This window comes from Gastrolobium bilobum, unplaced genomic scaffold (genome assembly GCF_033153095.1).
Source record: "Gastrolobium bilobum isolate Gb01-03AN ecotype WA unplaced genomic scaffold, APGP_CSIRO_Gbil_v1 utg9887, whole genome shotgun sequence".
Classification (NCBI taxonomy): domain Eukaryota; kingdom Viridiplantae; phylum Streptophyta; class Magnoliopsida; order Fabales; family Fabaceae; genus Gastrolobium; species Gastrolobium bilobum.
In genome coordinates, this window is record NW_026899295.1 from 407,354 (window position 1) to 421,600 (window position 14,247).

The window sequence follows — 14,247 nt, forward strand, 5'->3', positions numbered from 1 at the left end:
ATTAAATTAAATATTTTGAAGATTGTGCTGAGTTAACTTAAAACTAATACACAATTTTTTTTTTTAAATATTATTCATGTATGAAATCAACTACAAGACAAAAGTTGTTTTCCGACCATCTCATGGCCCCGGAAGAGGTGGTCCAGCTTCTATTTCTCTTTGTTTATTATTTTTTATTTTTTTTTCTGGTCATGGTTTTCTATTTTACCTTTGTTTTTGCTATTCGGAAATAAACAATAATTAAAAGGTGTAATGAATAAAGTTACCGCTGATAGTAAATGATGTAGATTCGGGCATGGCGTGTAAATGCCACATGATATCCATTATGAAACACCAACACTAATAATGCACCGTTGATCATTAATAAAACAATAATTAATTTGAGTTATTTTTACTCTTCAGGAATAATAAATTGCATGATTTAATTGCATTGCATGTAACGCAAGTGGACCTCGTTGGGCCAACAGCTCAAAAGAATCCAACTCATATGAGGCGTGTTCTTATCCGTTGGATGTTGTAGTGTGGGGTCCATATCTAGTAATTGACGGAGGGAGTGAAGAGTCCATACCTGTGATTGTAACTGCGATTTTGAAGCTTCGACAAATGGAAAACAATCAGAATGAGAAGGTCGAAACGAGGAAAGGAACAAAACACCAATGTTGTTAAAAAAGGAGATTTTAAATAAAATTGAAAAGGGACTAAAAAATTGCAAAAACATAAAATTATAAAAGTATAAAAAGTGTTTGAAATATTGGTGAAATTATTTTGATGAAAAAAATCTTAAAAACATAAAATCGTTGTGATAAATCGAAATTTTAATAACCATGCAAAACACGGTTAAGATAAATTTTAATTATTTATGGTTCAAAATAAATAAATAAAATATCAAAGTTTAAATAATTTAATTGTCGAAGTTTGTTTATTTTGATTATATTATATCTTTTTTAAATTTCGCTCAATTAAAATATTAAAATTCAGAAATAAAATTTATATGAATTTAATTACTGAAAATGATTAACGTTATATTTGGACGGAAATGTTGTGAATTGATGTAATTGAATTGTTTAAAAATTAAAGTGATGTAAAATAAAGTTTTGGGTGCAGATGCTTTTTTGCTTTTATGTTCAACCAACCCCATGGTGCCACGTCCAAGGCTCCTTTGACAATAAAGTTGGGTTTAGTATCTGCGTAAACTTCGGCTTTTGCTGAAGAATCATTGTTAGGTGGGGTTTAGTATGTGATGGCTTTTTCAAAAAAGAAAAAGAAAAAAAGAAGAAGGATAGAAAAAGATTGGTTGTGGGGGAATGTTTCACAATTTATTGACTTTTATGGCTTTTGAGATTATTTATAAATTTGTCATTCTAATTCATTAAACAACACCTTACTTTTTTATTTAAGTTTTTTAAATTTATTTTTCATTTTTTAAATTAGGGATTTTTATTTCACGAAGAGGATAAATTTATATATAATGAGTTATCTTCTAACGAGAAAATCATCTAAAATAATCTTTTAATCATATCACAATTAAAACGTTATGTGTTTGTTGTGAATAATTTTGAGAAAAGAAAAATTCGTTCTAAAGATCTCTTGATAACATGTTAATTATAACTTTTTAAAATTAACTAATCTAAATATGGATAGAAGTTTATATTTCCTATATCAACTCATATATTGTCTACTACTATTAGCATATTTGGCTTGATTTTTAAAAATACAAAATCATATTTTGTGAAAAGAAATTATAAGATATAAGTTTTTTTTTTTTTGGTATAATCTGGAGGTATCCCCATTCAACCTCTTCTGGTCACATTGTCCTCGGATACGGCCCTGTAGGCTAGCCCCTCATTAAAACAGCAGGTGCATGCATTGAGTTTCGCTACCGGAAGAAGGATGAGATTAATTCTCCACTCAAAAGAGGCACATCTTTGACCCCGAAGAGATAAGTTTTTGTGTGAACCATGATTTGAGAATTTTCAAAAGCTAAATCCAAGCATGCAAAATATTTTGAATAAAAACAAAATAATTTAAAATAAGGATCATTTTGCTGCTCATTAATTATTCCAATATTAGGATGACAAGTACTGTGCTTGCATAAAGACATAATCAGATTGTCCAAGCAATTATAAACGTTTTCTAAATGCTCCATTCCCCAACGCCGGAGTCGTCATAAATTTCGGTGCATATATATAGTCAGTAATTTTCTTTTTAATAGAAGGTTCATAGGCACGGTATCACTTTAATTATTTATTTTATTGATAACTTTCATAGTCACCTTAAAATTTGAGCCTATATGCTGTTTTTTAAGGTATTTAACGTATTTCCATTAGTATTGTTATAAAATTAAGTTATTAGGTAATGCCATAATCATGAATTTCTATTTTTTTTAATTTGAATTTTTATAATCTTTCGGGATTATTTTTATTTTAACCTTATTTATGCTGCTTGTAATATTTTTTTATAAAATAATAATGAATAATTATGTATGCCCTATTGGCTATTGCCCTTTGAGAAACTACTACATTCAAATGTCTATATACTTTATCTGAATTTTGTTATTATTTACTAATATTATAAACAAAATCTAATATATATTTGAATGTTGTGTCGCGTGTTGTTCTTGTTATACAAAGATTACATGTATTTTATAACAAGGATAAATATTTATTTATTTATTTATTTTAAAAAAAGGTTGTTTCTCATTTTCTAATCTACACTTAAAGAAAGAAATTGTCCTCAAAATAGACATTATAAATCATTAGTAGCAAGAAAATATTTTTTTTGGGTACATAGATAATACTTCAAAATGAGAGGTGAAGGTGAAAAATGCATTTCATATTATTATTAACTATCATTTCAATGAGTACTGCATGCCCTACAACAATTCATATTTTTTATTTTTAGTTAGAATGAAAGAAAATATAATAAAAAACAAAGAAAGCGACGTCCTAGTTCACTTACACTGGTTAACGAATATTTAACACTTATTTTATAATATTGTTTAACCTATATTATTAGTTATTCAGGGTTGCTGAACCAATCCGTTCACCTAACCAATTCCATGGTGTCGTCGTCTCAGATTCATCATGCCCTCAACCCAATAATTTTGTTGAGTTGTTGCTCTACACGAAATTGGGAAGTGGGAACGACAGAGAGAGACCATTGATCAGACAATTAAAATCATGCAAGCGAAAGTTACGTTATTAGAAGTGATAAATCCAAGAGATGAAATAGTAAATCTGATCAATTAATGATTACACTCTTGTTGTTAAGAACTTTGGGATTTAGTACTATATATCTCAACATGCCCTCTTACACAAGAGTCCTTTGGGCTTGAAGCGTGGATTATGTACAAGTCCAGGCTCTTATACCATATAAAGAACCTTAAAATATACCACCCTAAAAGCTAGCTCAAAGGGTGAGAGTGACCAAGGCTTTATAAAGGCCACATTAGTTGCATATACAACCAACGTGACTATATATCTCAACAATCACCACCAGAATTTTCTCCTAGCAAGCACGTGATTTATTAAATTTGTTCGGCTTATAATTATAAATTCTGGAAAGTGGTTAAGCCATTGCTGTTGTTATTAAATCTGGGAGAATTGTGTGGAAATGAGCAATAGCTACCCTTTAACTCAAGCATACTCTCAAAATGGATGGATGGTAGGACCTATTCACACACAAAATAAATAAACAGGATGGAGAGGAGAGAAGAGAAGGTGCAGTGTGTAAAGGAAAGGAAAAAAAGAATGAAAATATTGAAATGTAAATCTAATGAATCAAAAGAGAGCCCAATCGTCTAGGATCGGTAATATTGATTTTCCAATGGCCATCGGGTAATCCCTTTTTACCAGCTTTCCTCCTTTCCCAGTTCAACTCAGTCCTACGTTGTTTGGTCAACCTACACAAACTCTGCAAACTCTCATCCATTGCATCGTGAAGTTTCCACCACCTACGGTGTGCCACGTCACTCGCATACACCCTCTGTTCCTCCACGTCCCAGTTACAGTCATAGTCCCTGTAACAATGCCATGGCTTCCAACCCAGATAGTGAATCGCGTAAACCTTGGGCGGCTCCGCCCCCAACAACCCGTTCTTCACACTCGCCTCCAACGTCGTATTCGCCCAGAAATTCTTCAGGAAATTAACCCTCCGAGGTAACCTGTGCCACCACACGAACACCTCGTTCAGAAACCCTTGGTCCCCACCGTTGTACGAAACGATGTCGTTTCGGTGGCTCATCAATATGCCGAACGTGCAGTTCGACGGTTCGATCACCATTATGCCAGAGTTGAAGATCGATTGGTCGTTACCCGTCGCCGATATTTGCGGGAAGTGGAAGAGGATGTCCAGTTTACGAAGGACGATGATGTCGGAGTCGATGAAGATGATTCTGTCGTAGTCCGTCAGTTGCCATAGCCTGAACTTGCTGTAGTTGTATTCGTTGTAGCTGCCTTTCTCTGCTTTCGGGTTTCGGATCCGGTTTATGATTCGGATCTTCCAGCCCGCATCCGCCAGGGCCTGCCGTTTGGGAACAGAGATAGACTTGTCTATGAGCAGGATAAGGTCGCGTTGGGTCCCTGTTTGGACGAGGCTTTGTGCGAGTGTTATTGCACCACAAACATAGGCTTCTGAGGAGTGCAGGACCGTGGCGTATGCCTCGCGTTTGATTCTCCCTCTGCTTGTCACGCTTTTCTCAATCTTGGACAAATCGTACACCTCGTCAATTCCTGCATATCAATTCAACATTCAACTTTGTTATTAGAAAATGAAAATAAAATTTAAAAAATAAAAAAACAGTTTATTAAAATGTATATTTTTATTTCAATCAAGATTTTCACCAGTTGGTGAAACTTGAAAGCAAACTGCTAACTAACTTTGAAAAGTATATTTATCCGTTTGTGATTTGTCTCCATCTCGCCTACAGTCCCGCAGGGAGAAGATACATGATCATAAAGATACAATCGATGGGGTGTCATGATATTGTTATGCCTTTAAAAAAAATGTCACAGTTAAAGAAAAAATAAAAAAAATATGGTATGGTAAACAGAAAGCTAGTAGTTTAATTTTAAGCGATGGGGGAACAGGCCAGTGCTTGTAGGCTTGTAACTCAGTGGATAGAGCGTGGTCCCTACCTGTTCTACCTGCGAACGTTTTGACTGTTTTTAATGCATGATTATTTTGCTGGGATGAAGGAAAACCAGGTAGGAGGAAAAGAAAACAAATGAATACATAATGTTGAAGGCAATGCTATTCAAATACCTTGTTCCCAGAGAGGCAAGGCCAACTTGCAGGACCCAACAGGCAATGAAACCTTGTGTTCTAACCTCGTAAAATCAGGTTCATAATACCACCAATCACCTTCCCGCCTAACCAAGTGGTCGCATGGAAACAGCTCCAGCATTGGTCTACACTTGCTGAACAAAACCACTCTTGTCTTCCATTTCCAATTCCTCTTCCCATTCTTCACGGCTAGATTTGCCACAATAAGATGAACTTGCAACCGAAAAACGTCCCTCCCCCACCCCTCTTCAGGATACTTGCATGGCAGCTTAGCCACGATCACGTCCATGCTTCCATAGTCTGCATACTCTGGCATAGGTATCTCCGGGCATGACGGCACGTCACTCTCTTCCTCCTCGTCTATCCATTCAGGAAACAAGTCGGTCCAATTGAAAAACTGTGAGACCCTCTCAAAATGAACTGGTATTGTTTCTCCATGCGAGCTCCATTCACTGACATCGTCTTCATTCATGTTCACCATTCCGATCTTCATTCCTTTCCCCAACTCGCGAAAGAAGCCAGGTACCTCTATCTTAATTGCACTCTTATTTTGCTTCTCTGATTTCGCTTGAGGTTCCTCCAATACTGCTTTCATTTTGAAGCTTTTTTCTGCCTAAATGTTTTAAGATCAAACAGAACAATGGGTGATCATAAGACATGCTTCATATGATGTAATGAAGCACAGATACACAAAAGGGAAAAAGAAAGGTACGACGCCACAAAAGTAGGCTCACCTTACCTTGTGATGACATTCGCGCAAGGAGCACCTCACAAGGGAAGCTGCATTCTCAAAATAGACGGAAGAAGATGGACGGAGAAGAAGGGTTGCATAAACAACCAGAAAGACAAGAAGGAAGACCAAATTGATTCTGGTAACCAAAGCTTTAGATGGTACCGTCTTCAACATCTTTTCAAGACTCGAACCTTGCATCGCTTGAGCAGTATTCTTATGAAGGTGAGGGAGGACTGAGGATTACATTATATATCTAGACGAACACCCCACTCGTCAATTTAGATACGAATTATGTAGTAGTTAAATATCATGAATAGAATATGGAGCAAGGATTGGAAGCGGTAGTTGGAGAATTAGAGTAAATCTTACATCAAGGCAGACCACATATATAGCTCCATGTGTCCTTTCCTCGCTGCTTTCATTGTATTTCCTTTCGAGTGAGACAAAAGAGATTGAACAGAACTGCATTACTTATATTTCAGGCGACGGTCAACTAAAACTTCTAGACAAAATAGAAAATTACCTATATATCATTTTGTTTCTTTAGTTGCTTAATCAGTTCAGAACTACAGGGAGGGATACAGTAGTCAAAACACTAAGTCCATTAACATTAACTGCCTGGGACTGAGAAAATATAAAATGGGAAACGTACAAGAACAGGTAAGCAGGCTCCACCAACCATTCGGTTGCACTGTCAACCTCTTACATGCAAAAAAATATTGCTATCATTTGTTCATCAATTGTGAGGCTCCACCAATTCTTGATAGTTGATATCTAATGAAAAACTCGTTTCGCTTACCCTGTTCATAACGGATATAAAATGTGTTTGCAGGTTGAACGTCCCGCACATCATTCGTCCCTAAAAAATTATTTCAGGGCAAGTTTTGCACGGCTACATCCCAAGAGATGGTAAACTATCACATTTTTGTCCCCGCATCCTGCCATGATTAGACTAACTAAGTGTGGGGACAATATATGAGACCAATGAGATGCTGACCATTTCATTCATACAATGAAATGAAGCGCGGCAGTAGGTCGACTATGTCTATTGTACGACCGTAGCAAATCATTCTCTTCAGGTGGTGAATCAATCCATATGTCCCACAAACAACAAAAAGGGTGATGAATCAATTATGACAATCCTCCTTCAACCCCGTACCCCCGAGGCCTGCCCAGCCATCCCCATCAAAAGAAAGAAAAAATAATCTAGATAACAAATGTAAATGAAGACCATTCTCTCCCCTGAACTCAAAAAAGTAGAATTCAAGGAGTAGCATTACAGCTAGTGCCAAAATAAGCAAAGAGTACATGTATGAATAGGAACACCTCTCACACATTTAGTATTTAATACACTCAACAATGGTGGTTCCATCGACCTCTTAAATGAAGGACGTTAGTTGTTATGTCCTCTCAGAATCACATATACCTTATATCCACTGGGAATCTTTAAAGCAGTATCGGCATCAGAAGGAGTTTCTATTGAGAAGACAAGAAGGAAGAACACTACTATTTGGAAGAAAGAGGTCCTGTCATCTCACCAGCTGACTAGAAAGTTACAACTATATCATCCAATTTGCTCAAGAAAACCACATAAAAACTATGGTTAGCTTAAGTTTGCATCCGGATTAATTTCTTGTATGTGTTGAGAGTGACTTTTCCCTGGTGGAATAAAAATCAAATCCTCCCATCCTGAACTCGTTTCACTCATCTGTATCATGGGAGAGAGAACTCATCAGAATTCAAACTACTTCCCAGCTTATAAGCTATTAACCTGTAAGCAGACTTAACTACCTCCATTTTTCTCAGTACATCTTCGAAGCTGCCAACCTGTTCATTTAATTTTATTTAAAAAAAGAAAAGAAAATAAACAAATTATAAATCACAAATACTTAAAACAAATCTACTCTAGCATGTAACTTAATTTATCATTTAAAAAACTCTCACAACACTAGTAGCAGAATATCTAGATTGATATTAGTACACGAGGACCATGTGATTAGTTAAATCCACACACACACAATTTAAAAATCTACTTCCTGTTCTTTTAAGAAAACACAAGTTTCTCACTTGTCCCCTAACCTTTTCCATGGACAACAGATTAAAAGAGTTTATCCACGAACTAAACTCCCACAAGGAGTTTTAGATTGCTATTTTCACATTGGAATCATCCATTGAAAAGATTTTTTTTTACCATGAAAACTGAAAGAACGTCAACAAAAATCAAATCATTTATAGAACTAAAACTAATTATTCCATCAAGATAATTGTTTTCAAGGGCATATAGTTTTGTTCAAAAGCAAAATTTAAATAACATGAGCACTTTTTAACTCAATAATTGCCTTAAAAGGAATTGACAGCATCGCTATCAGGAATAATATAGTACACAGACCACTAATTCAACCAACTGTTCCGCAAGTTTTCAAGTTAATCCTACAGGTGGTTACACATTAATTTTATTCACGATGAGTCTTGCACAAAAGAAGGGCAACACAAAATCAGCTTTTCAGGGGTTAAATAAAATATGCTGTCGCCTGTGATGACTAAAAACATTGTGAAACTAGTAAGCAGCTCTGAGTCTCTGACAAATACTCGAAATGTCCAAAGTACAAGAATTAAAATAAAGAACGATTATGAAACTTGCTTCCAAGTTTCTAACAGAGACTAGCAAAAACCAAAAGCCAGAGATGGCAGATTCTATACCATTATATGCTGAGAAACTCCAGGTCCTCTGGATGCTCTGGAAATCTTGGATAGCTCCTGCTCAATATCTTCCTGTCCATTTAACCAGCAACTACTATTTAATAATATTCTATAAAGCAACATGCCTTTTGATGTCTTAATAGTGTAAATGAAACGACGAGGAGATCAATAGGTCAGACAAACCTTAGAGAAATATACAGGGCAGTAACGCTTATTCTTCTTCTTCACAACCAAAAGGTCTGACTGTAAGCATATATGATTATTAGTCAATAACACTCATTAGTCAAAGAAAGAACAACAATCAAGGACTACCAATCCACCACAGATTTCAATTAGACTACTGATGGTGCAATACTAATATGGTTAAATGGTCTGTCAGCCAGTCTCAAATATTTATATATCATATGCCACATATCAGCTGCACTAAACTAGTTGACAGTTAGTTCAGTGAAAATAAAATTTACTGAAGTCTGCATAGGTACTATACTCCCCTTGCAATAGTGATAAATACATTAAATAAAAGACAAGCTTATACCATTTTGTAATTACTACCCACACCCCATCATTACCCAAAAAGTCCTCTCAATGACTGAATTTTACCAAGAAATAGGAAAAATTGAAAACATACCTGAAAAACGGGAACTCCATCAAAACCTCCCTTATTGGCTGGTCTGAGCTGATAAACACGAAGTGAAAACGATATTAAACACATCTAACAGGTCAGTGGTTCACCTGACATATATGCTTCATGGTTATGAGCAATTGAGTTTAAATTGATGTTACAGAACTAATTCCGACACTGCAGCTACCATGTATATTGTCAAAGCTTCCATCCCCCATTATTTATATTTCACACTGATCAGGCTTAACTCATACAATACTGTCACTGCTATCGAGCTCAAATGATGAAAAATTCTGGGGTGGCTCAAAGTGACATATTGTGCACAAGAATTATAATAGATGCTAACCTGCAAAGCATTCTTTATTTGAATTGGATCGGGTAAAAATCGGAATGAAATGCCTTCAACCTTCAACATATATACCTATACCACAAGAGTAATAGTCATATGTAAAAGGTACAGGATAAACATCATAGTTAACGTTCTTAAAAAATTATCCAGTTGCAGTCAATGGCATGTACTTCCTGACTAAGAAGCGGAAAGGTGGATCATAAGATTCAAGGTTGTAAAGCCCCAAAGGGTAAAAAAATCATTTCAGATTGTTTCACTTTTATCAAGCCTCAAAATTAAATAGGAACTTAATTCTTTGACAAATAATTGTTCCTATTATTTTGAATTAATGAATTCCTAAGTGGCTATCAAAATGATAGAAGCCAAGCCACAACTCTATTGAGTGTCAATTGATAGATAAGGTTCGACATTGAGAAAAGAATCAAAATAAGATATATACAAATCAAATAACAATATATATGCAGTTAAGAAATGGAAGAAGACCTGGTCAAGAGTTAAGGGGACAACCCTAGCATTGCTTCGAAGTTCTCTTTTCCGTGATCGAACCTAAAACGAGGACCAATGAATTAAATAAAGAGAATGAAAATAATGGAAATAGCAATTAGAAGAATGGAGAGTGGGAAACAGAACAAACTTGAGCAAGGAAGGCTTCGGCGTCCTCTTGGCGAAAACAAAGCAATCCAATGGACTTGGCTCCGTCGGCATCAGAGATAAGAACAAACTCGTTGTTGGAATTGCTGACGGTGTAAACAGAAGTGCCGGCAAGGGACTTAGCCACGTGCTGGGAACTCAATGTAGCGGCAAGGGCATGTTTGGGGTGAGCCAATGAAAATAGGGGATGAGCTTGAGCTTGAGCTAGGGTTCCCACAACTCGCTTCGTGTCCTCCAATCGAGTTGCAATATCAGTCCCTAAACGGACGCAGTGTTGATGAATGAACCTCGAAAATGATAGAAGCGGGTTCACCTGTCCGCACCACCCCATCTTCACTTGTAATCAAAACACACGTCGCTCCCTATAAATATCGATTTGGGATGCGGTTCTTGTATTTTAATTTTAATAATGGGTTAATCACCTATTTCGTTTTGGCCCATCAATGAAATACTACTCCAGAGTTCGTGGGCCTGTAGAGTGTAGACCAGTCTTCTTCCTTGTTTTATTTCCCCTCGTTTTTTTGTTTTTTTTTTAAACGATTTTATGTGTTCAACAAGTCATTAAACATGAAAACTAAAAAAAAAAAAAACTCTAATGAAGAGATTATTGTTTATGTCATAACATATCCTATAACTAGAATTATTGTATCAGAAAATCAAATGTTAAATTGTTAAGGCGAACTTCTTATATATTTTATTAATTATATATCATGTCATACCCTCTCCCCTTATTATTGAATGTTTAGCTACAAGCTTATAAAAGCATAAGACATTATGCGTGTTATAACTTATAACTATTCTAAAGCTTATGAAAGCATAAAACAATATGCACGTTGCAACTATTGTAAATCTAAATGCTTATATGTATAAGGATTTAAAAATAACTTTTTAGGACGCTGGATATATAGATTTAAAAATATTGATAAATTATATTTGTGAAAAGATTAAAAGATTTAAATGATTTATTCTCTTATCACTTATCCTGTATATTTTATTAATTTTTATGGGAGTAAAATAGACATATTAATTCATATTTTAATGTTAGTAATGTTGTAGATGGATGAAAAAATATATAAAATAAGTAAGTGATAAAAGGATTAATCACGAAAATTTAATTAAATTTTTCTTTAAAAATATTTTTTTTAAATATTTATAATTTTCTAATATCAATCAAACTTATTAAATAATATGGTAACATATTATTATATAAAATTTTGTCATACTCAATATATTAAAAATAAATTTTAAATTAAAATTGCTAATTTTAATCTTTTGAATAGTACTAGGGCCGGTTTGGACGGGTTTCCAAAAAAAGTGCTTTTTATTTTATAAATATTTTTTAGAAAAGCTAAAGTTATTTAGATTTTTTTCAAAATATTTCGTTTTTGAAAAAAATATTTAATTTTTGACTTCTGATTATTTCAGAAGAGCATACACATAACACACACATTAAGTGAAGTGAAGGTAAATTTCAACTTAAATCTCAAACCAGAACTTCCAAACGAAATACATTTAATATTAACAAAAGCACCACATCTAACCTTCAACTGTATCAAAAAAAAATTCAATTTTTTTTTTGAGAGATGGAAGCAGCCGCCCACCCTAGCCTGGTGATAATAAAATTCAAAGAATTTAGCTGAAGTTTTTTCAAAAAACAAGAACGTGTAATGCATGTTTAAGGTGGACATAGCTCTTTTGTAAAATGTTCATGCATGCTTCACAGAATACAAATTACTTTTGCCGCGCATGGTATATGGGAAAGTATTCCATTCCTAATCGTTCAACGTTGGTGTCTATAATATATTGTAAACAATGCAATCTTTAATTTCTTATACGAGATAACTTCGTCTTTTCCTTTCATTAGTATTTGTATAAATAACTTGTTTATTTTATTCATTTCAATTTCGCCTTTAACTTGGCAGACTCTTAAAGCCTAAAATAGTCTTAAAGCTCGACATTTAGGGAGTGTTTGATAGAGGAGAAATTTTTTTTATCCGAAAATCTCAATTTTCAAAAATATAAATTTTACATTCAGTTTACGATAATATCTGAAAATTAAAAATTTAAAAAAATTCAATTTTTCAAAAATCTCCAAAAATCCTGCATACCAAACGGGCTCTTAAGATTCCACATGATTTTCTTTTCCCACCGCGTGCCTATTGGAAAGGACCAAATGATTTTTATCGTTATATTATGTACCAACTAGTAAAGAGAATAAGCACAACATCATTTATGCTAATATAGTACATTTAAAAAAATGAGAGAGTAGTATGTACTAAAAAAAAAAATGAGAGAGAGGGAGGGAAAGGTTAATAACGCACAATAGCACCCACATTGTTTAATTGAAATAAGAATTAATGGAAATCTATATAATATTAGGAAAAAATATATATCATTTTAAATGACACAAAATTGTGTCATTTTAAGTAAGAGAAATAGTTAAATCATGAAAAAGAAAATGAAAAGAGTTTTTTTAAAAAAAAATGTGAATCACACATTTTTGTAAGAATGAAATGATGTAAAGTGTCGATGTTGTGTTTATACAATGTTCGGCCGTCCATTTTAGATATATAGATCCATCCTGCAAGCAGCAAAATAGCAAGGGATACGATTCTTATTCTTCCACAATGGATGCAATTGCAAATTTATTTATCGATATACTCAAATAAATAATTATAAGTATTGGTGCATTAACAAAATACGAACATATATAAATATACCCAAGCTTGGAAGCTGAATGAGAACAAGACATAACGCAAATAGGTTATACGTAGAGAGTGATTCAATATCACTAACAGTGAAGGGGGCAAGGGTATGGCGTTCAAGGAGCATAATGTGTCGAGTGATGGGAAGCGTGTGATGACGGTGGAGCAGTTTAAGCGGTGGTTGAAGACATCATTTGACGCTAACGGAGATGGACGAATCAGCAAAGCCGAACTGCGCCATGCTGTCCGCCTCACCGGAGGGCTGTTTGCCTCCTGGAATAGTGGCCAAGCCTTCAAGTCAGCAGACGCCGACAACAACGGTTTCATAGATGAAAACGAATTCAGAAACCTTGCCCACTATGCAGACAAGCATTTCCATGTCAGAATCACACACTAGTTTTCACTTCTTCTCAAACTTGTTATTCAAATTGTATTTATTCTCAAATAAATAAGGAAAAAGTGTACAAGTTTTAAAGGACAAGGACTTGAGTTCTTTTAAGAGAAATAAACACAAAAAGAGGTGGATACACACTTTTACTTTTTTATCTTTATTTATTTTTCAATAAAACTCAAATCTCTTTGTATCTAGGGCTGGGCTGGGCTGGGCTTTGGTCATCCTGGCCCAAGCTTACGTCAAAAAAAAATCAGCTTATCTGATCTACTGGCCTATTAAAGGTTTTATTTGTAGGTCAAGCCCAACTCATTTTCAAAAATAAGAAAGCCTGACATGGCCTACAGACCTTGTAGGCCTCCCACGATATATACTAAGCAAAAAAAATAATTGTATAGAGTAAAGAAAGTTTCATTCATGCATGCACTAGTACTTCTCATAAGAAAAAAATGACAAGCAAGAAAGAGTCAACATAATACCTCAGCTCTAAAATGTATATCATAGAGGAATTGAGTCAAAGAAATGGGAAAAATAAGAAAAATACAATTACTGGATACTGAAATAAAGTCTACAAGAGAATGTCATTCATCTAAAAATCTTTAAACGACCATCAAGACAAGGGAAAGAAGAGTATTATTGAAAGATCTTCATCAGTAACATCATAATCCAGCAAGGTACCCATTGCTCCATGGTATTAAGCTGCAACAGCATGTAAAATTTGGAGACATTAGACAAGTTTTCCTTTCATAAAATAAAATAGCACAAAAAGTAAGAGATATTAGTATTTGGTACTTTGTGTCTTTGCCACATAAA

General features: G+C 34.5%; 2 protein-coding genes across 6 annotated transcripts; both read right to left on the reverse strand.

Annotated features, from left to right (window-relative positions):
- Positions 1-3,536: 3,536 nt before the first annotated feature.
- On the reverse strand, positions 3,537-6,950 carry LOC133289283 (UDP-glucuronate:xylan alpha-glucuronosyltransferase 2). Of its 4 annotated transcripts, XM_061487181.1 has the most exons (4): positions 6,386-6,950; positions 6,023-6,269; positions 5,263-5,896; positions 3,538-4,730 (listed from the first exon to the last, which is right to left on the reverse strand). In XM_061487181.1, exons 2-4 carry the CDS (start codon positions 6,212-6,214, stop codon positions 3,772-3,774), a joined length of 1,785 nt encoding a protein of 594 aa, XP_061343165.1. In that variant the 5' UTR covers positions 6,215-6,269; positions 6,386-6,950; the 3' UTR covers positions 3,538-3,771. The 4 variants fall into 4 exon arrangements, with proteins under 4 accessions (XP_061343166.1, XP_061343165.1, XP_061343164.1 ...); XM_061487182.1 differs by having other exon boundaries at positions 3,537-4,730; positions 5,263-5,885; positions 6,018-6,950; XM_061487180.1 differs by having other exon boundaries at positions 6,023-6,950.
- Positions 6,951-7,139: 189 nt separating this feature from the next.
- LOC133289284 (protein TIC 22, chloroplastic) lies at positions 7,140-10,687 on the reverse strand. 2 transcript variants are annotated; one of them, XM_061487184.1, is made up of 8 exons: positions 10,322-10,687; positions 10,171-10,233; positions 9,685-9,759; positions 9,345-9,392; positions 8,900-8,959; positions 8,717-8,788; positions 7,808-7,843; positions 7,199-7,724 (listed from the first exon to the last, which is right to left on the reverse strand). In XM_061487184.1, the coding sequence occupies exons 1-8, from the start codon at positions 10,667-10,669 to the stop codon at positions 7,620-7,622; spliced, it is 807 nt and encodes a 268-aa protein (XP_061343168.1). In that variant the 5' UTR covers positions 10,670-10,687; the 3' UTR covers positions 7,199-7,619. The 2 variants fall into 2 exon arrangements, with proteins under 2 accessions (XP_061343169.1, XP_061343168.1); XM_061487185.1 differs by lacking the exon at positions 8,717-8,788 and having other exon boundaries at positions 7,140-7,724; positions 8,915-8,959.
- Between the last annotated feature and the right edge of the window lie 3,560 nt (positions 10,688-14,247).